The 17,159-nt window shown below is 59.9% G+C and overlaps 1 protein-coding gene across 5 annotated transcripts in view; it reads right to left on the reverse strand.

The window, feature by feature from the left end:
* Nucleotides 1-17,159, reverse strand: part of CBFA2T3 (CBFA2/RUNX1 partner transcriptional co-repressor 3) — a 38,269-nt gene that overhangs the window by 9,666 nt on the left and 11,444 nt on the right. For 3 of the 5 annotated variants that reach the window (XM_077310791.1, XM_077310788.1, XM_077310790.1), the window contains exons 2-5: nt 9,745-9,891; nt 6,251-6,328; nt 1,742-1,983; nt 705-794 (exon numbers count right to left, since the gene is read on the reverse strand). In XM_077310791.1, the coding sequence (XP_077166906.1) occupies nt 705-794; nt 1,742-1,983; nt 6,251-6,328; nt 9,745-9,865 (531 nt within the window). In that variant the 5' untranslated portion in view covers nt 9,866-9,891. The remainder of the gene's footprint in view (nt 1-704; nt 795-1,741; nt 1,984-6,250; nt 6,329-9,744; nt 9,892-17,159) is intronic. The other 2 variants (XM_077310792.1, XM_077310789.1) reach the window with 1 other exon arrangement.

The following is a 17,159-nucleotide window of genomic DNA, read 5'->3' on the forward strand; positions in this document are numbered from 1 at the left end:
GTTGGAAAGCCAAACGGAGAGTCCCTGGGCTCGCTTTCTATTTCATTTCGTTCACTTGCCCCCTGTCTTTGCCACCCCCACTGGTTGCCCCATTAGTGCCCTCCTCCATTTTATCCTCACGACCGCCCTGTGTGGAAGGCCAGGTAGAGAGGGGGTGCCTGGCCCAAGGCCACCTAACAAGCTCCCCAGGTGCAAGCGGGGCTTTGACCTGGTTCTCCCGGATCCGAGCCCAGCACTCTTAGCCCTGCCCCACCCTGACTTCCAATTCTCGGGGCCAGCCAATGGCTGCAGGAGAATCATCTGTGGAGCTCAAGTCTCCTTTCAGCCAAGCCAGGTTAACACTGCGAACAAGAGCAGTGAGGCTCACAGGTGCTCCCCGTAGACCAAGCTAATCCTCAAGAGGGTGTTAGAAGGAAGCACCCCGCCAAGTCTGCATTCGGGGGATCCCCAACTCTGGACTAGCACTTTTGGAAAGCTCCTTCTTTCTACTGTGAAAGCCGCTCCAGCAAAGCCTGTCTAGGGGGCTGCCCCAGTCCCAGAACGTGCGCTGCACCCACTGCAATCCCCCACAGCAATGTGCTCTGCAGATAACCACATTTGGGCTGGGCTGCAGCAAGCCAGAGGAGGCCTTGCCTGCACCCCACAGCCACGCAGAGTCAGGACAGGAGCAAGCAGGCTCCGAGGAAGTCTGAGAAGAGGGCTACCTTTAAGAACGGGATGACGAAGGGGCGCAGGGGGAAGTTGGTGGCCTCCTGCAGCTTGGAGTGGAACTCCTCAATGGTCAGCGTGGAATTCTGCAAGAAGAAACAGCCAATAGTCAGCCACAGTTGCTTGTCCCCAAAGCCCTCTTTGCTGTCTGGCGCTCGCGGCCGACTTGGCCAGATGTGCCGGGGGGGGGCAAGGGGTGTCTTGCACGTTGAACAACTGCAGAGCAAACGGAGGGTTTCCGGGGTGGGAAGAAGAGCTGCCCTTCTTGGGGGTCTTGTCTCCCACTTGGGAGATGAAGGGGCCATGGGCTTTCCCCTCTTCACACGGCATGCGCAGTGGCTGGCCTTTCAAAAGGGTGTCTGAAGGCGCATACACTTCCCCTTGCCATTGGTGTGCATTAATGCGTCTCTGCACTGGTGGTGAAGAGTCCAGTTGGAGAGGCCTCACCAGGGAGGTGGTCACCAAAGGAAGTGAGAACACACTGAGGAAAAAACCCTTTCTCCTTGGCCTGCCTTACTGGTTGTTGCGGAGATGACATTAAGATAACGGTTTTGGGAAGCCGCCACCCCCCCCAGAAAGAATGATAGAAATGGCAAACATTGTTCTGATATGCACATTTTCCACTTAAAAGTTACTACTATTTCGGGGGGGGGGGCAGAAACGGGAGGCCGACAAGAGCAGCTGAGGAGTATTTCCTCTCATCCTCCAGCTCCCCTAGGAAAACAGTGTCCCGGACAGATTTGATATTTTCCCACCCTTTTGCACTTTTGTTCTCTGGAAACCGGCGAGGGAAAACCAGCCGGGGTGGAGGGTGGGGGCTGTGCAAGGGAGAGTCAATGGAGCTGGGAAAAGGGGTCCCCCTTTTGTCTTTCCCACCCAGTTTCCTATCATGTACAAAACGTTGCATTTTTTAACCTTGATTTTAAAATCTGCAGCTGTGGCAGTTTTCATTCTCTTGCAAGCCCTGCCCCCCTCCAAGGTTGTCCCGCTGTGGGGCTTGCTTGCTTTTCAGATGGCCTGGGGGGAACCTTACCACGAGGCCCAGCACCAGGGTGCGGACACGCTCCCCGATCTCCGGAGAGATGTCGTTCCCAAACTGCTGCAGCGTGGTGAGGAAGCGCTTCAGTTTGCTGAGCTGGCGTGCACCGCAGGCGGGAGGGAGCTGGTGGTTGGACAGGGAGGCGGTGGAGGAGGTGGCGGGCCCATTGCTGAAGCCGTTGGGGGTGGAGGGGGCCCCGTTGATCGCTGTCGGGGAGTGGCTGCTTCCGTTCATCACTGCCGGGAGGAGAAAGGAACACAGGCCTGGGTGAGCCCAGCACAGTTTTGCACACCGAGCCCTGAACGTCTGGCTCTTCCCTCCCTCCTGCTCCCCGATCTGCATCGCTCTCAGCCCCAGCCTGGCCGGCGTGCACGCTCCCCCCCCCCCCCCCCGCCCGTTAAGCAGCTCAAATTGGTCCTCGGCCACAAGGAGAAGACCCTGCCGCTGCCACCTTGCCCAGGCCGCTCGGCTCTCGCCAAGGCACAGAATGAGCGTCCCAGATGGGGCCGGGGGGCTTATTGGGGCTGATGAGTCAATGGTCCTGTCGGCTTCTGGAAGGCACAATCAATAGGCCAGCCCACCCAGCTGCTGACTGTCTGTCTTGTCTCTCCAAGGGAGACCGATTCAGGTGGGTGGCCACGCTGGTCCCAAGCAACAGGGCAACTTCCAGGGGCTTTTGGGTGCCCCTTGACTCGGACCTCCCAGGGGGGGCTGAGGCCGCCACAGGCAAAACTGCTCCTCTGGCCGGCTGTGGCTCTTCCGGGCTTAGCCAAGAGCTCCTTCCCAGGCCTGCTCCCTGGAGATGCCGGGACTGAACCTGGGCCCGGAAGGCTTGATGCCTCGCTGCCCCCCAAGTTGGGGGAGACTGCAAACACCCCAGTTTGGGTGCCCTAAGGAGGCTGCAAACTCCATGGGTCAGTTCCCCTGGAGAAAATGGCTGCTTTGGAGGGGGGAACGGAATTAGGCTCCACCTCTCCTCTCCTCTCCTCTCCTCTCCTCTCCTCTCCTCTCCTCTCCTCTCCTCTCCTCTCCTCTCCTCTCCTCTCCTCTCCTCTCCTCTCCTCTCCTCTCCTCTCCTCTCCTCTCCTCTCCTCTCCTCTCCTCTCCTCTCCCTGTACCGCTCCCTAAACTTGTGGCCACACACAGCATTCTGGAAGGAAAGATTTCTAAATTTGTGCTGCAAATCAAAGGTCCGGCACGGCGGGAGACAAGGGAAAGAGCATAGCAGACCACCCAGGGAGAAAGAACGTGGGTCAGGAATGGGTGGCACCAAGCAGACCATCCTTTGGAGGCGCATCCCGTCTAGCCTCTGGCTGCTGTCTTTAGAGACAACCCCACCAGGAGTTCTCAAAGCGGGTGAAACTCAAATGACCAACCGGGGGGGGGTAAGGAGGTGTGGGCTGGGAAGAGGTCAGCAGGGGTGGGCCAGGCTGGTCTGGCTCCTTGGGTTTTCCACCCAGCTGGAGTTTCTCTGCAGAAGGTGGAGCAATTCTCAGCATCTGGGCACTTAAATCAACGGACAGGTGCAAAGGAACCGCAAGGCCTGGGGATCCCCCCTCACCTAGCTGGTGGCCCCTGTCCCAGGTGGGGTTCCCAGGTCCCCTTGGCCTCTGGCTGGGGGGAGGGGGGGCGCCGAAGGTTCTGAGCTCCAGGTTGGGAAACTCCTGGAGATTGGGGGGGTGGAGCCTGGGGAGGACGAGGGACTTCAGTGGGGGACGCTGCTCAGTTCCCCTAGATGCTGCCCTCCAAAGCCTCCCTTTTCTCCAGGGGAGCTGGGCCGTCTGGAGAGGAGCTGTGACTCCAGAGGATCCCCAGATCCCACCTGGAGGCTGGCATCCTGAGGTCCAGCACAGCGGGTTTCTGGAACAGCACCAAACCCTGCCCAACCTTTGCCCTGGCTGCAAATGGGCATGACAGCACCCCCCCCCCCCACCAGCACCGCCACCACCTTGGCTGACTTCTGGTGGGGAAGAGCAGCCTCGATCCCCTCCTGTGCTGGGCAGACCCTCCTCCCGCCCTCCCGTCTCCTTCCTTCAGACCAAGCTCTGGGGCAGAACCCAGCGGCACCAGGAGGCTCAGCTCCCACCCGGGCGTCACTCACCTGTCCCTCGGCCCTGACCAGTCCTGGGGGCGCCGCAGCCGTGGCGTTTGCCGCCTGCCCGGCGCTCCTGCTTGCTCTCCGGCACAGCGAGGGCTGCCGCTTGCTAAAGAGGTGCCGAAAATAACCGGCCAGCTACAACTGCTTTTATTCCCATGACAGGTGCGTTACTAAGTTAAACTCCACACATGTCTACAGCAACATGGTGTGGGGGGGGGGGCTAGGTCTGCAGGAGGGAGGGGGCTTGGGGAGGAAGGGGAGATCTGCCCGGGGGTCTTCGGAGCTGCCCCGGTAGTGTTCAGCAGGGCGCAGACCGGGGCCCTGATCCTGAAGACAAGCCGTGAGGGTGCAGACGCTGTTCCGCGGAGCAAGAACCCAAGAGGGATCTTTGCGTAGGTGAGCCCAAGAGTCCAGGGGTCCAGCACCCTGCCCCTCATGGCACTGGGGTTGCCCGCTTTGGACTGGGATTGTGGGGGCGGGGGCTGGGGGGCAGGCCTTAGGGGAAGAGGGACCTCAGCAGGGTGTCCAGCCTCAGAGACCACCTGCTGAAGCTGCCCTTTTTATTATTGTTTTTTATTATTATCATTTTATTTATATCCCGCCTCCCCCCGCTCGAGGTGGGTTACATAAAACAATCCCATTAAAACAATATTTGCTCCGGGGAACTGATCTCTGCAACCTGGGATTTTTGGCCAAGGGTTCAGTTTTCCAGATGTACTTTGAAGGGCAAGGGATCCTCCCACCTGCCCAGGCTCCCTGGCTCTCTCTTGGTCTGCCCCTCCCCGTCACCCCAGGGCTGCTACTGCTCCGTCTGTCTCCCACCTGCTTCCCACTGCCTCCGTTTTATCCTGACAACAACCCTGTGAGGCTGGCTAGATGAGCAGAGAGGGGCTGGAGTCAAGGTCTCCCAGGGAAAAGGTTACCAGGTCTGGAGACTGGGAGGGTGAGCCCGGGGATGGGGGTGAGACTAGGGAGGAGAGAGAGCTCCGCAGGGGATAATCCCACCCCTCCAAAGAAGCCGTTCCCTTCCCTCCAGGGGAACTGAGTTTGGTCCTCTTGAGATCTCCAGGCACCCACTGGAGGCTGGCAACCCTACTCAGGGAGCTCCAGGACTGTGTTCGGTGAGGAAAGTGGTGAGGAAAGCCACTTGGAGCTGGCTTGCATTTACCCCCCCGCCCCCAATGAGCAGGCACAGGGGATGGGGAGGGCCGCCTGGTGGGCGAGCATGAAGGTCTGGCTGCCCCTCCCTCCTCCCTGGCAGAATCCTTCTTTGCGGTGACATTTCAGACTGAAGCTCGTAGGAGGAGGAACTTCTGCCTCCTCCCTGCAAGCAGAAAAGGTCAAAGACTGACGGGGGGAGGAGAAGAAAGCCCAAAAGACCCACAGCCTTTGGGTGCTGGACCTTGGGCCTTCGAACACATGAGAATTGGTGGCAAGCAGCTCTCTAGCAGCAAAGGGTCTGCCCACAGGCCTGGCCCTCTGAGGCTGCCCCCCATGAGGCCACCTAGCCACCCCTCAGGCTGGGAGGGCTCTGGCTGCAGGCCGCAGGAGGGAGGGGGGCTGGGCTGCTGGGGGTTGCCCCCACAGGGGCCTGTCCTACCAGGAAAAGCGTGGCTTGCAGAGCGCCAGGCAGCACTCTGTGCTGGTGGCAAAGCTTCCAGCACCAGCTGGCTGAGCCGATGCCACGGCACAAGATGTTCATCGGCACGCCAAATGCTCAGGGAACAAACGTGCCAGTCCGTCTGCAGCTCAGTTCCTGGGAGGGAAGGAGAAAGGGCCCCCTGGCTGGCATGGAGGTCCCGGGCAGGAGCGGCTTGGTGCGGCAGGCTCACGACTGGGAATGAGTCCCCGCGGGGGGTGGGGTGGGGGGGAAAGCAAAGCCACTGAGCAAGGGGCCTGGAAGCAGGAAGCAGGGGCGGAGGGGAGGGGAGGGGAACGGAGGACGCTGGGGCAGGGAGCTGAGGGCAAGTTTGACACATGACTCATTCTTTGGCTGCAGGCATCTTTGAGAGAAGGGTCAAGGGGCCACAGAGCATGTCCAAAGCGCTTCTCTCTCCGGGTTGAATGAGCAGTCCGTCCTTCCTTCCTCCCAGCCCTCTTGAGAGGCAGAACTTCCCCATCGCCTGTCCTTTTCCTGCCACGGACACCTCAGCTGGCCATTGCGGGTGGGCTGAGCCCCAGGGGGCCAGCAAAGGAGCCTGAGGAGGTGGTGGCGCTGGCTGGCGGTCTGGGTGGGGTGGGGTGGGGTGGAGAGGTGGCCAACCCAAGGGGCTGCCCCCAGTGGGCCACCTTGCCTGCCTCCCCTCTGGCCGGGGGTCCCTGCCCTGGGCTCCCCCCGCCCACTTGCTCTGGCTGGGCTACAGCCTGGGGGTCTCCTGTGGGCTGGCGCGTTTCCTCTTACTCACAGAGACACACCATGGACCATTTCAAGCAGCCATGAAAGCGGCCGCGGGGCAGAAACATCGGCGGCCCGGCGTCGCGATCTGCAAGCAAAACAAAACAGACGCCATCAGGAGAGGCCAGAGGCAGGGCAGCCCCTTCCCCCGGGCCCTGAGCCGCAGCCGAAACCCCGGCCTGCGGGGGGCTCTGAGTTTGCCCAGGGGCACCCCAACACGGCCAGGCAGGGCCTGCAGGAGGACTGCGGCCGGAGAGCTCTGAGGGGACTTGCTGGCGGAGACCCGTGTACAGGGAGGCTGCTTTGGCCTTGCAGCTGCAGGGTTAGCACAGCCCGTCCAACACGCCGCCAGATGTCCCTGACTGGCAGCCCGTTGGCAGTGTCCAGCTTGCAAAGGGTCACTGGTTGGCCCCTGAAGGGCCCTCCCTGGCCTCTCTTGCGGACCCTTCTGAAGCTGGGGCCACTTCATGGCAAAGGGAGGACTCTTCCAGAGGCAAGGAGCACAGGAACCGCTTCCAAGTTAGAAGCCCCCTCACAGCCCCTGGTTTTTACAGCCCCCTCCCCCCGAGCTCGCCCGCCAGGCCCCAGGACATTCCTTGGGAGGCCCACGGGGCCCCAACAGAGGCTCTGGAGAGGACCCCACTTCCCCGCAGACCTGCATGCTTTCCAGAGCTGCTCCCTGGCCAGCACATGTTTCCTGGGCTCTCTGCACTGCCCGGTTTAGGCCCCATCAAAGGCAAGGTGGCCGTGAACAGAGCTCTCCGCAAGGGACCCGCCAGCCCCGCCTGCAGAAGATCTACTCCGAGGAAGGGCCCAAAGCGGACAGCCTCCTCTCCTCCCCTCCCCTCCCCTCCAGGCGGTTTAAATGCCCATGTGGCATCCATGTGTGTGGGGAGGAGGGGCTCTGCCTGGTGCAGTCATGGCCGAGGCTTTTTTCCTTGCGGGGGGAGCCCTTGACGCAAAGGACAGTTTGCCCCGGAGAGCCACACTTCTGAAAAGCAAGCCCACCAGATCCGAGACAAGCAGAACCTGCTTTCTAATGAGAGAGGGAACATCTGGTTCAAACAGCAAGGTCAGGGGTGACTTAGAGCTGCCACTCAGAATGGGGGGGGGGAGAATCCCCCCAACAAACAAGCCAGAGAGCGGGAGGGGGAGGGGTTCCTTTTTCCTGATCTTATTGCACTTGGAGGGCCAGTGCTGTTTGGCCGAGAGGAGAAGCAGGCGGAGTCAGGCAGGGGAAGCGATATTTTTATCCCTCAGCTTGTAAGCAAGAAGCTGTGAGTTCGGACTCGGGCTGTGCCGCCTGCAGCTGGAGGCGAAAGGCATCTTGGAGCAGGCTATTCTGGCGAAAGGCCTTTTGGCGCATGTGGCTGGAGCTGCCCTTCTGCAGCCCTGTCTCTCCCCTGAGGAGAACCGAGCAAGGAGCACTCTGAGCAGGCTCTCTGGCCGCCGCGGAGGAGTTTGCACGTGCCCCCCACCGTGCAAACCCCACTGGCTGGCTGCGTGATGTGCTGGGGAGCCTCCCTACAGGCAGGTGCGCTGGGAGGGCCTCTGCGAGCTGGCTGTGGTTCCGGAGCCCAGTTTTGGCCAAGGCAGTGGCAAGGGCCAAAGGGCCAAAGGGTTCTTGGCTGGCCGCGCGGAGGCCCACATGCGGAGCCGCCTCTTCCGGAATCCCTGGCGTGCTCAGAACAGAGGGCCCGATGCGGCCGAGCACAGCTCCAGACCCACCCAATCCGACACAGCGTGGAGGGAATGGCCGGCTTTTGCGGTCTGCCTCGGACTGCAGGGCAAGCAGCTGGCTGGCCACGATCCATGGCAGGGCACCAGTTGTGTGGGCTTGCACCAGAGCCAGGGCCGGGTTCCATCTGCCCACGATTGCATTGCGCAAGGGTCTGGCACTGAGGCCAGCATCTGCCGCTTGGCGTGCGGACGGCAGAGGAATAGGAGCGCCTTGGAGAAAGAGACCAGGGGCCATGTGGCCTCTGCAGCGCTTCCCTGGGGAGGGGGGAATGGAGGGCGGGGTGGAGCTCTCTCCCCACACTGGTCCCCCTCTGCCCTGCTCCCTGACCCACCAATTCCTCTTTGTTTCCTTTCGGAAAACTGAATCTTGCAAGTGGAATGTCCTAAGAAAATGCATCCGAGTCACGCTGTTCATTCCGGCACTAGAAGATGGTGCAGATTGGAGGGGGTGGGGTGGGGGGGGATGCTGCAGGGAAAGAGCCTAAATAAAGGCGTTGGGATGGTTTCTTTCGGGAAAGGGGGGGCCGCACATAAATCCTACTGGAGGATGAATCAGGCAGCAGCCAAGAAGGGCCCGGCCTTGCTGTGGACCCTGCTCCTGGTCTCATTTCCCAACCTGAAGGTGCAGCGGTCAGAGGGTCAGACTGCGGCTGGAAAGATCTGGGTTCACATCCTTGGGCACCCATAAAGTGCAGCCTAGCCCACCTCCCAGGGCTGTTGTGAGCTCCCAGGGCTGTATGGGGATGAGAGAACTCTGCATCTGAGGAAAGGCAGGAGGAAAGGCAGGAGAAACACGGGCTAAGGAAAGAACACTCAATTTCCTTCCAGATGTGCAGCACGAGCACTCAAGGGAGCCTGTGCTGAATAGCCACAGCACAACTGTGCGTGTCTTAAGGGGTAAAATGTTAAGGAACTTCTTGAAAGCTCCAGCCCCTCTTTTTAGCATTCCAGCCTAAGCTCCCCCCCCCCCAGCAAACCTTCTCTCCCTTTTCGTTCCCTGCCCAACTTCCTAGTAGCAAATCCCAGCCTCCTTCTCCTGCAGCCTGGCTCTTCCCAGCAGCTGCTTTCCTGGCACTGCCAGCGTGGTGCCAGATGGCACTGCCATGAGTTTGCAGGGAGAAGCTGCAAGAAGCGAGAAGCCACACGGGAGGAGGGGGACCACATCCCAGCTTGCCCGCCCCCCCCCCCCCCGCCCACCATCGGAAGCCGGGCTGCTGGGGAGCGGAACCAGTGGGCTCGAGGGCCCCCCCCATTTCCGCTGTCATTTCAGGAGGCCACCTTTGCTTTAAGCAGGCCATGCAGCAGAGTCAAGGATGGCAGCAGCTTGGCCCGCTCAGAGCTCTTCAGCTCACTTCAGTGTTGCCCAACTACCTCCAGTGCAGTAGCGTGCACAGAGCCAGGGACTGAACAAACAGCTCTCAAGAAGGAGGAGTCTGGGTTGCGCCTGAAAGACTGGCCAGGGGGTTTTCCAGCGGAGCCACCAAGTCCTGTGCCTGCACTGCTGACGCGACGCTGGAGAAGTAGCCAAGCGAGAGCCAGCATGGGAGAGTGCCGAAGAGTGGCAGCCTCTAGCCTGGAGTGCTGGGTTTGAGTCCCCACTCCTCCACCTGGGGCCAGGCCCAGCTCTCTCAGAGCCCCCTCAGCCCCACCTCCCTTGCAGATGGGCAGAGGAGGGGCAGGAGATTGTGAGCTGCTTTGGGGCTCCTTAGAAAGATCCCACGGGGCAGACGGGGGGGGGGTGTGTCTGGTTGTTCAGCTACTCACTGGGGTTTGGCGTGAAGGGCGGGTGCCGGGTTGCTCCCTGCGTGGAGGCTGGTGACGGTGGCGGCATATTTGGTGGTGTGGATCGGGGCTGCGTCTTCACATCGGCCGGGGAGTCAGGCATTCTTGCTGCTGTCTTCTCCGAATGACCTGCACGGGGGAGGGGGGAGGTCAGTAGAGCCACACTGCTGCCCGGAACGGAGAGGCACCCCTGGGGGAGGGAGTCGCCTGGAAAAGTCTCAATGGACCAGGATCCAACTCCCAGGGGTGGAAGGCCCTGGGACGAGGGGCTGCCACCCCCCAGAATTCCAGCTGATCTCCAGGCGACAGAAAAGGGCTGCTTTTTTGGGGGGGGGGGCTATGGCATTGGGCCCTCTTGAGCTGCTTTCCCGGACTCCACCCCCAAGTCACCAAGAGTTGGCAACCCAGATTCTAAGACTGCCAGGACCAGGCCGTGGGGCAAGAGCGCAGCAGGGGGATCTCTCTCCACAGTGGCTCTTTTCTCCAGACAAGCCACTCCAGGCAACCTCAAGCCACCACCTGGAGGCTGGCAACCCTGGGGTGCAAGCACAATGGTATGTGGGGTGATAACCATGGCTGAGATGCTCAGCCCGAGGGAGGGGCCGGGGCAGGCCCAGCAAGCAGCTTCCGACAGCTGCGCAGGCAAAGCCCGAACACCTGTCCCGGAGCTCGGAGGCCGCCCCGTCCAGCCCGCCACGGAGGAAGGAGGAAGCCCGCCAGGTTGACGGCTCGGCACAAGTGTGGCAGCAGCTGCGGCCGCCTGTCAAGGCTCTCCGGGGCCGCAGGGCCCTGCCAAGACCCAGATGAGAACCAAAGAAGGCAAAGCTCCCCTTTGCTGCCCACGCTGGGGGTCAGCCAGCATCTCTCCTCGAGGTGACCGAGCTTCCGAGCAGATGGCCTGGCTGATCAGCTCCCATCTACGGACGGACGGCACTGCCCTAATCCACTGCCCTGGCCGGCCGGCCGCACAGTTAATGGAACCTTGCCAGAGAGAGAGAGAGAGAGAGAATATGCTCCCCGGGCTAACTAAAGCCCCCACCGCAGCCAAACAGAGTGGTTGACGGGGTTTGTGGGACGCCTGGAGCTGGCCTCAGCTTGGGTCCTGGCCGGACAGCCTCGCTGTCACGGTCACGGGAAGCCTCCCTTCTGCAGGCAGCCGAGGCCGGGGCGCCCGCAAAGCTCCCTCGAGGCACGGGAGTGGGGCCTCAAAGAGCGTTCCGGGCAGAGGGCACCCGCGGAGGACATATGGATCTTCTTGCCACGAGCACAGCCAGCGAGGCCACGCTCAGATCAAGACTCAGAGGGATTCATCTAGGGCTAGACCAGGAAGCTGAGCGGGGTTGGTGGGTGAGGGAGAGGACACCAAGGAAGGCTCTGCGGGGGAAAGCGGAGGTCAACCACCACCCCTGTCTCTCACTGGCCTGGAAAGCCCCTTGCTGGGGCTGGGGGAAGTCAGGTGGCCTCATCTGCCCAGGGGGTCCCAGCCACGTATGGGCTGCCTTCTCTTGGAATGAAACGGCCTGCTCCCTGCTTTATCCTCACAACGGCCCTGTAAGGGGGGGCAGGGGGGGGGAGACGGGTCCAAGGGCACCGACAAGCGCAGAGCAGGGATTCAAAGCTCCTGTTACAATAAGCAACTTCCCACTCTGAGCAGCAGCCATCCGTTCCTGCTTTAAGCCCCTGGGGGAGAGAGACCCCCTCTTCAGGCTCCGATGGAAGGAAGGGGGGAGTGAGAGACCCACTTGGTCAACAACAACAACAAGCCTTTAAAAAGTACAATATAAGAAGGAAAAGTGCAAAAGGATCCACTGCTAGTGAGAACAAAGGCAGAGATCATGCTTTAGACAGAATCCATTCACGATTTCTCATGGCAAGATGTAAAAACTTTGCAACGGGTTCAATTATATCAGGGTTCTGGGAGGTCAAAAGAAACTGAGTCACTTGGTCGCCCGGGGGCTTCCTGCCCTCCCTTCAGAATGAGGAGACGGGTTTGCATCCAGGATGCCTGCTCGGAGTTTGGCTGGCACAGGTGTGGCAACTGCTTGGTCCTTTCCCGGGTGGCTGCAAGGGCTAACATCAAAGCGGCTTTCGTGTTTTGCCCTTTAGCTCCCTAGCAACAACATCTTTGAAGACGATCCTACTGGCTTGTCAGCACGAGAGCTCAAAGACATGTCGGCTCTCAGAAATCAAAATGTCCCAGGCTGGTTTCGCGGGGGAGGGGGAGGGGGAGGAGAGCTGCGCTCGGTGCGTCCTCACATATGGCAGAGCGGAGCACGCTTGGTACCAGTATGGCCAAGTGCCACTGACTGGTGATGCTTGGCTCCCACAAAGTTCTCCTGGGGCTCTGATCCCGTTTATTTCCAGACTGGCTGCCGCCAATAAATTTTCCATCCTTCTCCCTGATCCCGTGCTGTTTTTGGAAGTGTTGAGGGGTGCGAAGCATCATGTGAAATGCTGCACATCGCTCCGGCTACTGACAGCATTCCTGCAACCATCCATGCCTGAGAACGCCCCCCCCCCCCCCCGCCACAGACACACACTCACTTCCTGCTTTATTTATAAGTGGAGTCGTGAATGACAGGGCCGAGCCAAACAGCAGCTGAGAGCTTTATGCAGCAGATGGGAAACGCAGCAGCCCTGGCGTGTCCAGAGATCTGTCACCCCCGCAGGACTGCAAGGGACAGAGCGGGTCCAGAATGCCGGCCAGTGCCTGGGCAGCCGGGGAGCACACATTGCGCAGGGCTGCCGGGCAGCAGGGACCAGGCCAAGGTGGTCTGTGCCAGGCTTCTCCCAGGGCCCAGAGCATGTATGGAACTGGACAGGGATAGGCACAGGAAGAAGAAGAAGAAGAAGAGCTGGTATTTTACACTCCGCTTTTCACTACCTGAAGGAGTCCCAAAGCAGCTTCTACACACCTCTCCCTTACTCTCCTCACAACTGGCACCCTGTGAGGCAGGTGGGGCTGAGAGAGCTCTAAGAGGACTGCTCTGCAAGAACAGCTCTGAGAGAACTGTGACTTTCCAAGAAGATGAGCTGTTTTTTTTCGTACCCTGCTTTTCACTTCTCAATGGAGTCTCAAAGCAGGTTACAATTGCCTTCCCTCTCCTCACAACAAACGCCCTGTGAGGTAGGTGGGTCTGAGAGCTCTGAGAGAACTGTGACTGGCCCAAGGCCACCCAGCTGGCTGCTTGTGGAATAGGAGTGGGGAATCAAATGCAGCTTCCCATATTGGAGGCCCTTAAGCCATTTGGAGATCAGGTGTAATTCCAGGAGATCTCCAGGCCACACCAGGAGGCTGGCAACCACACACATGCAATAGTGAGCTACCCTAGCTGATGAAAGGGGCCACATGCACTTGCCTGGCTTTGGCCATGCTGCCTGCTTCCCTTTGGGTCTGGTCTGCCTTTGCCATCTGGAAGGCCAGACGTTGTTTTGGGGAGAGGAATGGGAAGGCGATTGTAAGCCGCTTTGAGCCTCCTTCGGGTGGGAAAAGCAGCACAGAAGAACCAACTTCTTCTTCTTCTTTTTGTTTGGGGGGGGGTTCTCTCTGGGTCCTGGACGTGGTGCCAGGGACCGACTGCTGTGGCGGTTTGGTGCGTGCCCAAATCACGCCTTATGACAGGGAGCAGCCTACCTGCAGCCTGTCATGGGAGGGTGGGAGGAAGAGCCTCGTTCTGTGCCCGGCTGGGATTCCTTTGGCTTTCAGGTGACTTGTGGCTCCCTGAGCCGGAGAAGCTTTTCAGCCTCTTCTTAGTCTGTGGGAAATCAGCCGTTGTGGCCGGGCCCCGGGTGCGAGTGCTGCCATCAAGGAGCCATTCCCTCTTGGTGCAGGCAGGAGCCAGAAGGCAGCCCCGATCCCCAGTGAGCCCTCCCCCAAGGCAGCAGCCACGAATGTCTTTCCTCGGGATGGGGAAAGGGATTGGGGGTGGGGTGGGGGGAGCAAAATAATGTGTCCCGCCTGCGGAGAGCCGGGTCTGCTTCCCGCCATCTGGTTCCCATTAGGGGCTGTGCAGCACAAACAGGGAGGCAAGAGTCTCAAAAAGAAAAGATCAGTCTTGGCCTCCTCTTGCCCCCCCCCCACTGCAGCCCCCCCCCCCAGTGCTGCTCCGTGGCCCTTGGCCTGTGCCCCCCTGGCTCCTTTTCAGTTCCAGCCGGGGCTAGAAGTGAGGCAGGGGGGCCCCGAGCAGCCACAGAAGGCCCAAAGGGCAGGGGTGCCTTCCACGCACTGGCGGAGCATATTGCTGGCGGGGCTGTTTCACCTTCATTAGAGCCAGCCTGGGGCCATGGTTAAGGGTGGTGGCCTCGAATCTGGAGAGCTGGGTCCATGTGCCCACACCTCCTCCTTCACAGGCAGCCAGCTGGGTGACCTTAGGCTAGTTACAATTCTCTCAGAGCTCTCTCAGCCCTATCTACCTCACAAGGTCCTGTTATAGGGAGGGGAAGGGTATTCTTTGAGGCGCATGAGACCTGGGCTAGTCACAGTTCTCTCAGAGCTCTTTCCTGCAGTGCAGTTCTCTCGGAGCTCTCTCGGCTTCATCTGCCTCGCAGGATATGTGTTATGGGGGGAGGAAGGGTAGGTGCTTGTAAGCTGTTTTGGGACTCCTTTGGGTAGTGACAAGTGGCGTACTGAAAATCCAGGACTACTTCTCTGCTCAGTGCCCACTTAGTCTACATGCTGTTGAGGGGAGCCGGCAGGACCTGACGTGGGAAGACCGAGGCCTTCTTGCCCGGAAACCATCCACTTCTCGAGACCAAACTGCTGCCAGGGAATGGGGGTCCCAGGGATCACCCGGGGGCCGGGTGGTCACTGGACGCAGAGACCTAAAACGACTTCAGACTTCAGAATGATTCGTGAGGCAAGCAAAGGGCTGCTTTCCCCTGGTCAACACCAGCAGCTAATGAGGAGGTCGACTCCTGCGTGGTTGAGGGGATACGACCCTTTCGCTGAAGGCCGCTTTGGAATGTTGTGTCTCATTTTTTAAAACTCTGCAAGTCTTTTATTTATTTATGTATTTGATTTTTAGGCTGTCCCTCTTCAGCAATAGTCTTGGGGCAGCTAACGACCTTAAAAACCCCATAAATAAAATCTATAAAAACCCTTTGCAGTTAAAAATAATCAGCTAAGAAACATGCTCCATCATTGGTAACCCAGGCTAGTGTTTGAGGTGCCCAAAACACAAGAGAGAAAATATCCTGACCCAAACAGAAGGTTCTTTACTGCTTGAGATGCTACTTTTCTACTTGTGGGGAACACTGTCTACGTAGGGAAGTACGCGAGAGAGATGTTTCCCCAACTTGCATGGTGCTTGATCTTACCTGTCGGATTGCTACCCCTTCCCCTGTGCAGACCTGGCCTAAGCTAGGTGGAATCCTTCATGCTCCCCCTCCTGAATTGCAGTTTGATCGAAAACAGAACAACAAACAAGCTGTCCTGTGTGGAGGGCCAAGCCAAGGCCACAGGCTGTAGGACCGTTCTGAAGGCTAGCAGTCATTCGCAGCCAGGCACATGGGGGCTCTCCTCAGAGCAGCTCCTGGGGGGCTCACCGGGCATCCCGGGGGCTCTCCTCAAAGCAGCAGTGGAGGCAGCAGACCTGTCACCGTGGGCCAGCTGTGGGGGTGGCGGGAGAGCCCCACAAGCAGGAGGGAAGCATGCAGCTCGTCCTCCTCACCTTTTCCTCCCCCAGCCCCTCCCTCCCGCCTGGGAGAGGGAAGCTGAGCAAAGGTTCAAGCAGCAATCGCATGACATCACAGCCGCATTTCATGCTCTCCAAATGGAACCCAGATGCTGGAGGAGCTGGGCTGCCTCCTTCCAAATAAAGGCTGTGCATTCTTGCTCCTCAGCGGCGGGGGCCAAGATCAACCCCGCCATCAGCTCCCTGGGGATGGAGCAGGCCCATCTGGATCCTGTTAGGCCAGGCGCTCAGCGCCCGCAGCAAGCGGAGGACAGACTGCAGGCCAGGAGCACATGGGAAAGGCCCAAGGGGGGGGGGAAGGGGTGCACAACTGGCCTCCCCCAGGCCCTCCTCCCCACACAAGCAGGGGGAATGGGGGGGAGGGGGTTCGCCCTCCTTGAAACACACCCGGGTAGTTCTCACCCATCCTCCACCAGAGGTGTGACAGCTGAGAGAATTGCTCTGTGAGAACAGCTCTAACAGGACTGGGACTGGGAATCAAACCCAGCTCACCAGATTAGAAGCTGCCACTCTTAACCATGACCCCATGCTAGCAAGGAGAGACACGCTTGACTCCCTGCCGCCCGGAGACCCCACAGAAATAGCCCCTTGGAAGATGCAGCACAAGAGGCTGGGTGAGGTTTGCCAGCCAGGCTGCCCCCTGCCAGGTCACAAAATGGGAAGGCGGTCAGCCTGGCCCTGAGAAGGTCAGCTGCTCTCCCCTGCAGCCCCCCCCCCAATAAAGTTGCCCTCTGAAGGCCTCCCTGGATCCCTCTCTGTGATCGTCTGAGGTACTCGCCTGGGCTTTGTGAAAGGCCACTGAGCCACAAGAAAGGGAAGGGGCAGGGCCCACTTTCTCCCCCCCCCCTCCATCCTGTCCTTCCTTCTTCCTCCCCCAGGGAATTCTAAGCCCCCAGAGCGATTAGGAGAGGCTCAACCCCCCCCCCACACACACACACACACACAGACACAACGTTGGCACTTGGCTTGACAGCAATGATTCAGTACCTGCTGAGAGGGGAAATCGCCGTGTTGAGGCGCAGAGCCATGCTGCTCCTTGCCCCCTCTTTGATATTCATTAGTGGGAGATGCCAAATCTTCCGGGGACTCGGCACACCTGAGACCAGCCGGCTCTCCCTGCAGCTGGGCTTGCAGCCATCTGCTCTCTCCGGCAGCCTGCCAAGGCCTCTGCGCACCGTCCGCCAAACGCTTCCCTCTCGCATTTCTCATCTGCTGTGGGCCGTGACTCCAGGAAAGCGAGAGGCGTGTGGTGCCCCTTCCCGGGGAGAGCCAAGAACCGGCCCGTGCCCAGGAAGGTGCGGAACGCTCCCTCACCCCGGGCTTGCCTTTGGATGGAGGAAGGGAGGCCGAGAAAGAAGCACATTTGCCCCCGGAGGCTGCCCCGTTCAGGTTCCTAGAGGGCGTCCCAGGCCCTGAGACTCTCCTGACAAAGGGAGCTCTGACTCTTGAAACATTTACCCCACACGTCTCTGGGGCTCAGAGGAGGCCGTCCTGACGCCCTGGCCCCCTTCACAATCTGCATGGGCTGGAAACTTCTTGATGCACGGGCCAGAGACCGCCTGCATCGGCTCAAGCTGATCTTTTGGGGTCAACTGCCTGCCCCTTTGCTCTTTCTGCCCCATGGGATCCCAGGCCAAAAGGCCCTCCCCAAAGGGCCTTGGCGCTGCCAGCAAACAACCGTGCATGAGCCCGACAGAACATTAT

The sequence above is a fragment of the Paroedura picta genome, chromosome 14 (assembly GCF_049243985.1).
Source record: "Paroedura picta isolate Pp20150507F chromosome 14, Ppicta_v3.0, whole genome shotgun sequence".
Lineage (NCBI taxonomy): Eukaryota > Metazoa > Chordata > Lepidosauria > Squamata > Gekkonidae > Paroedura > Paroedura picta.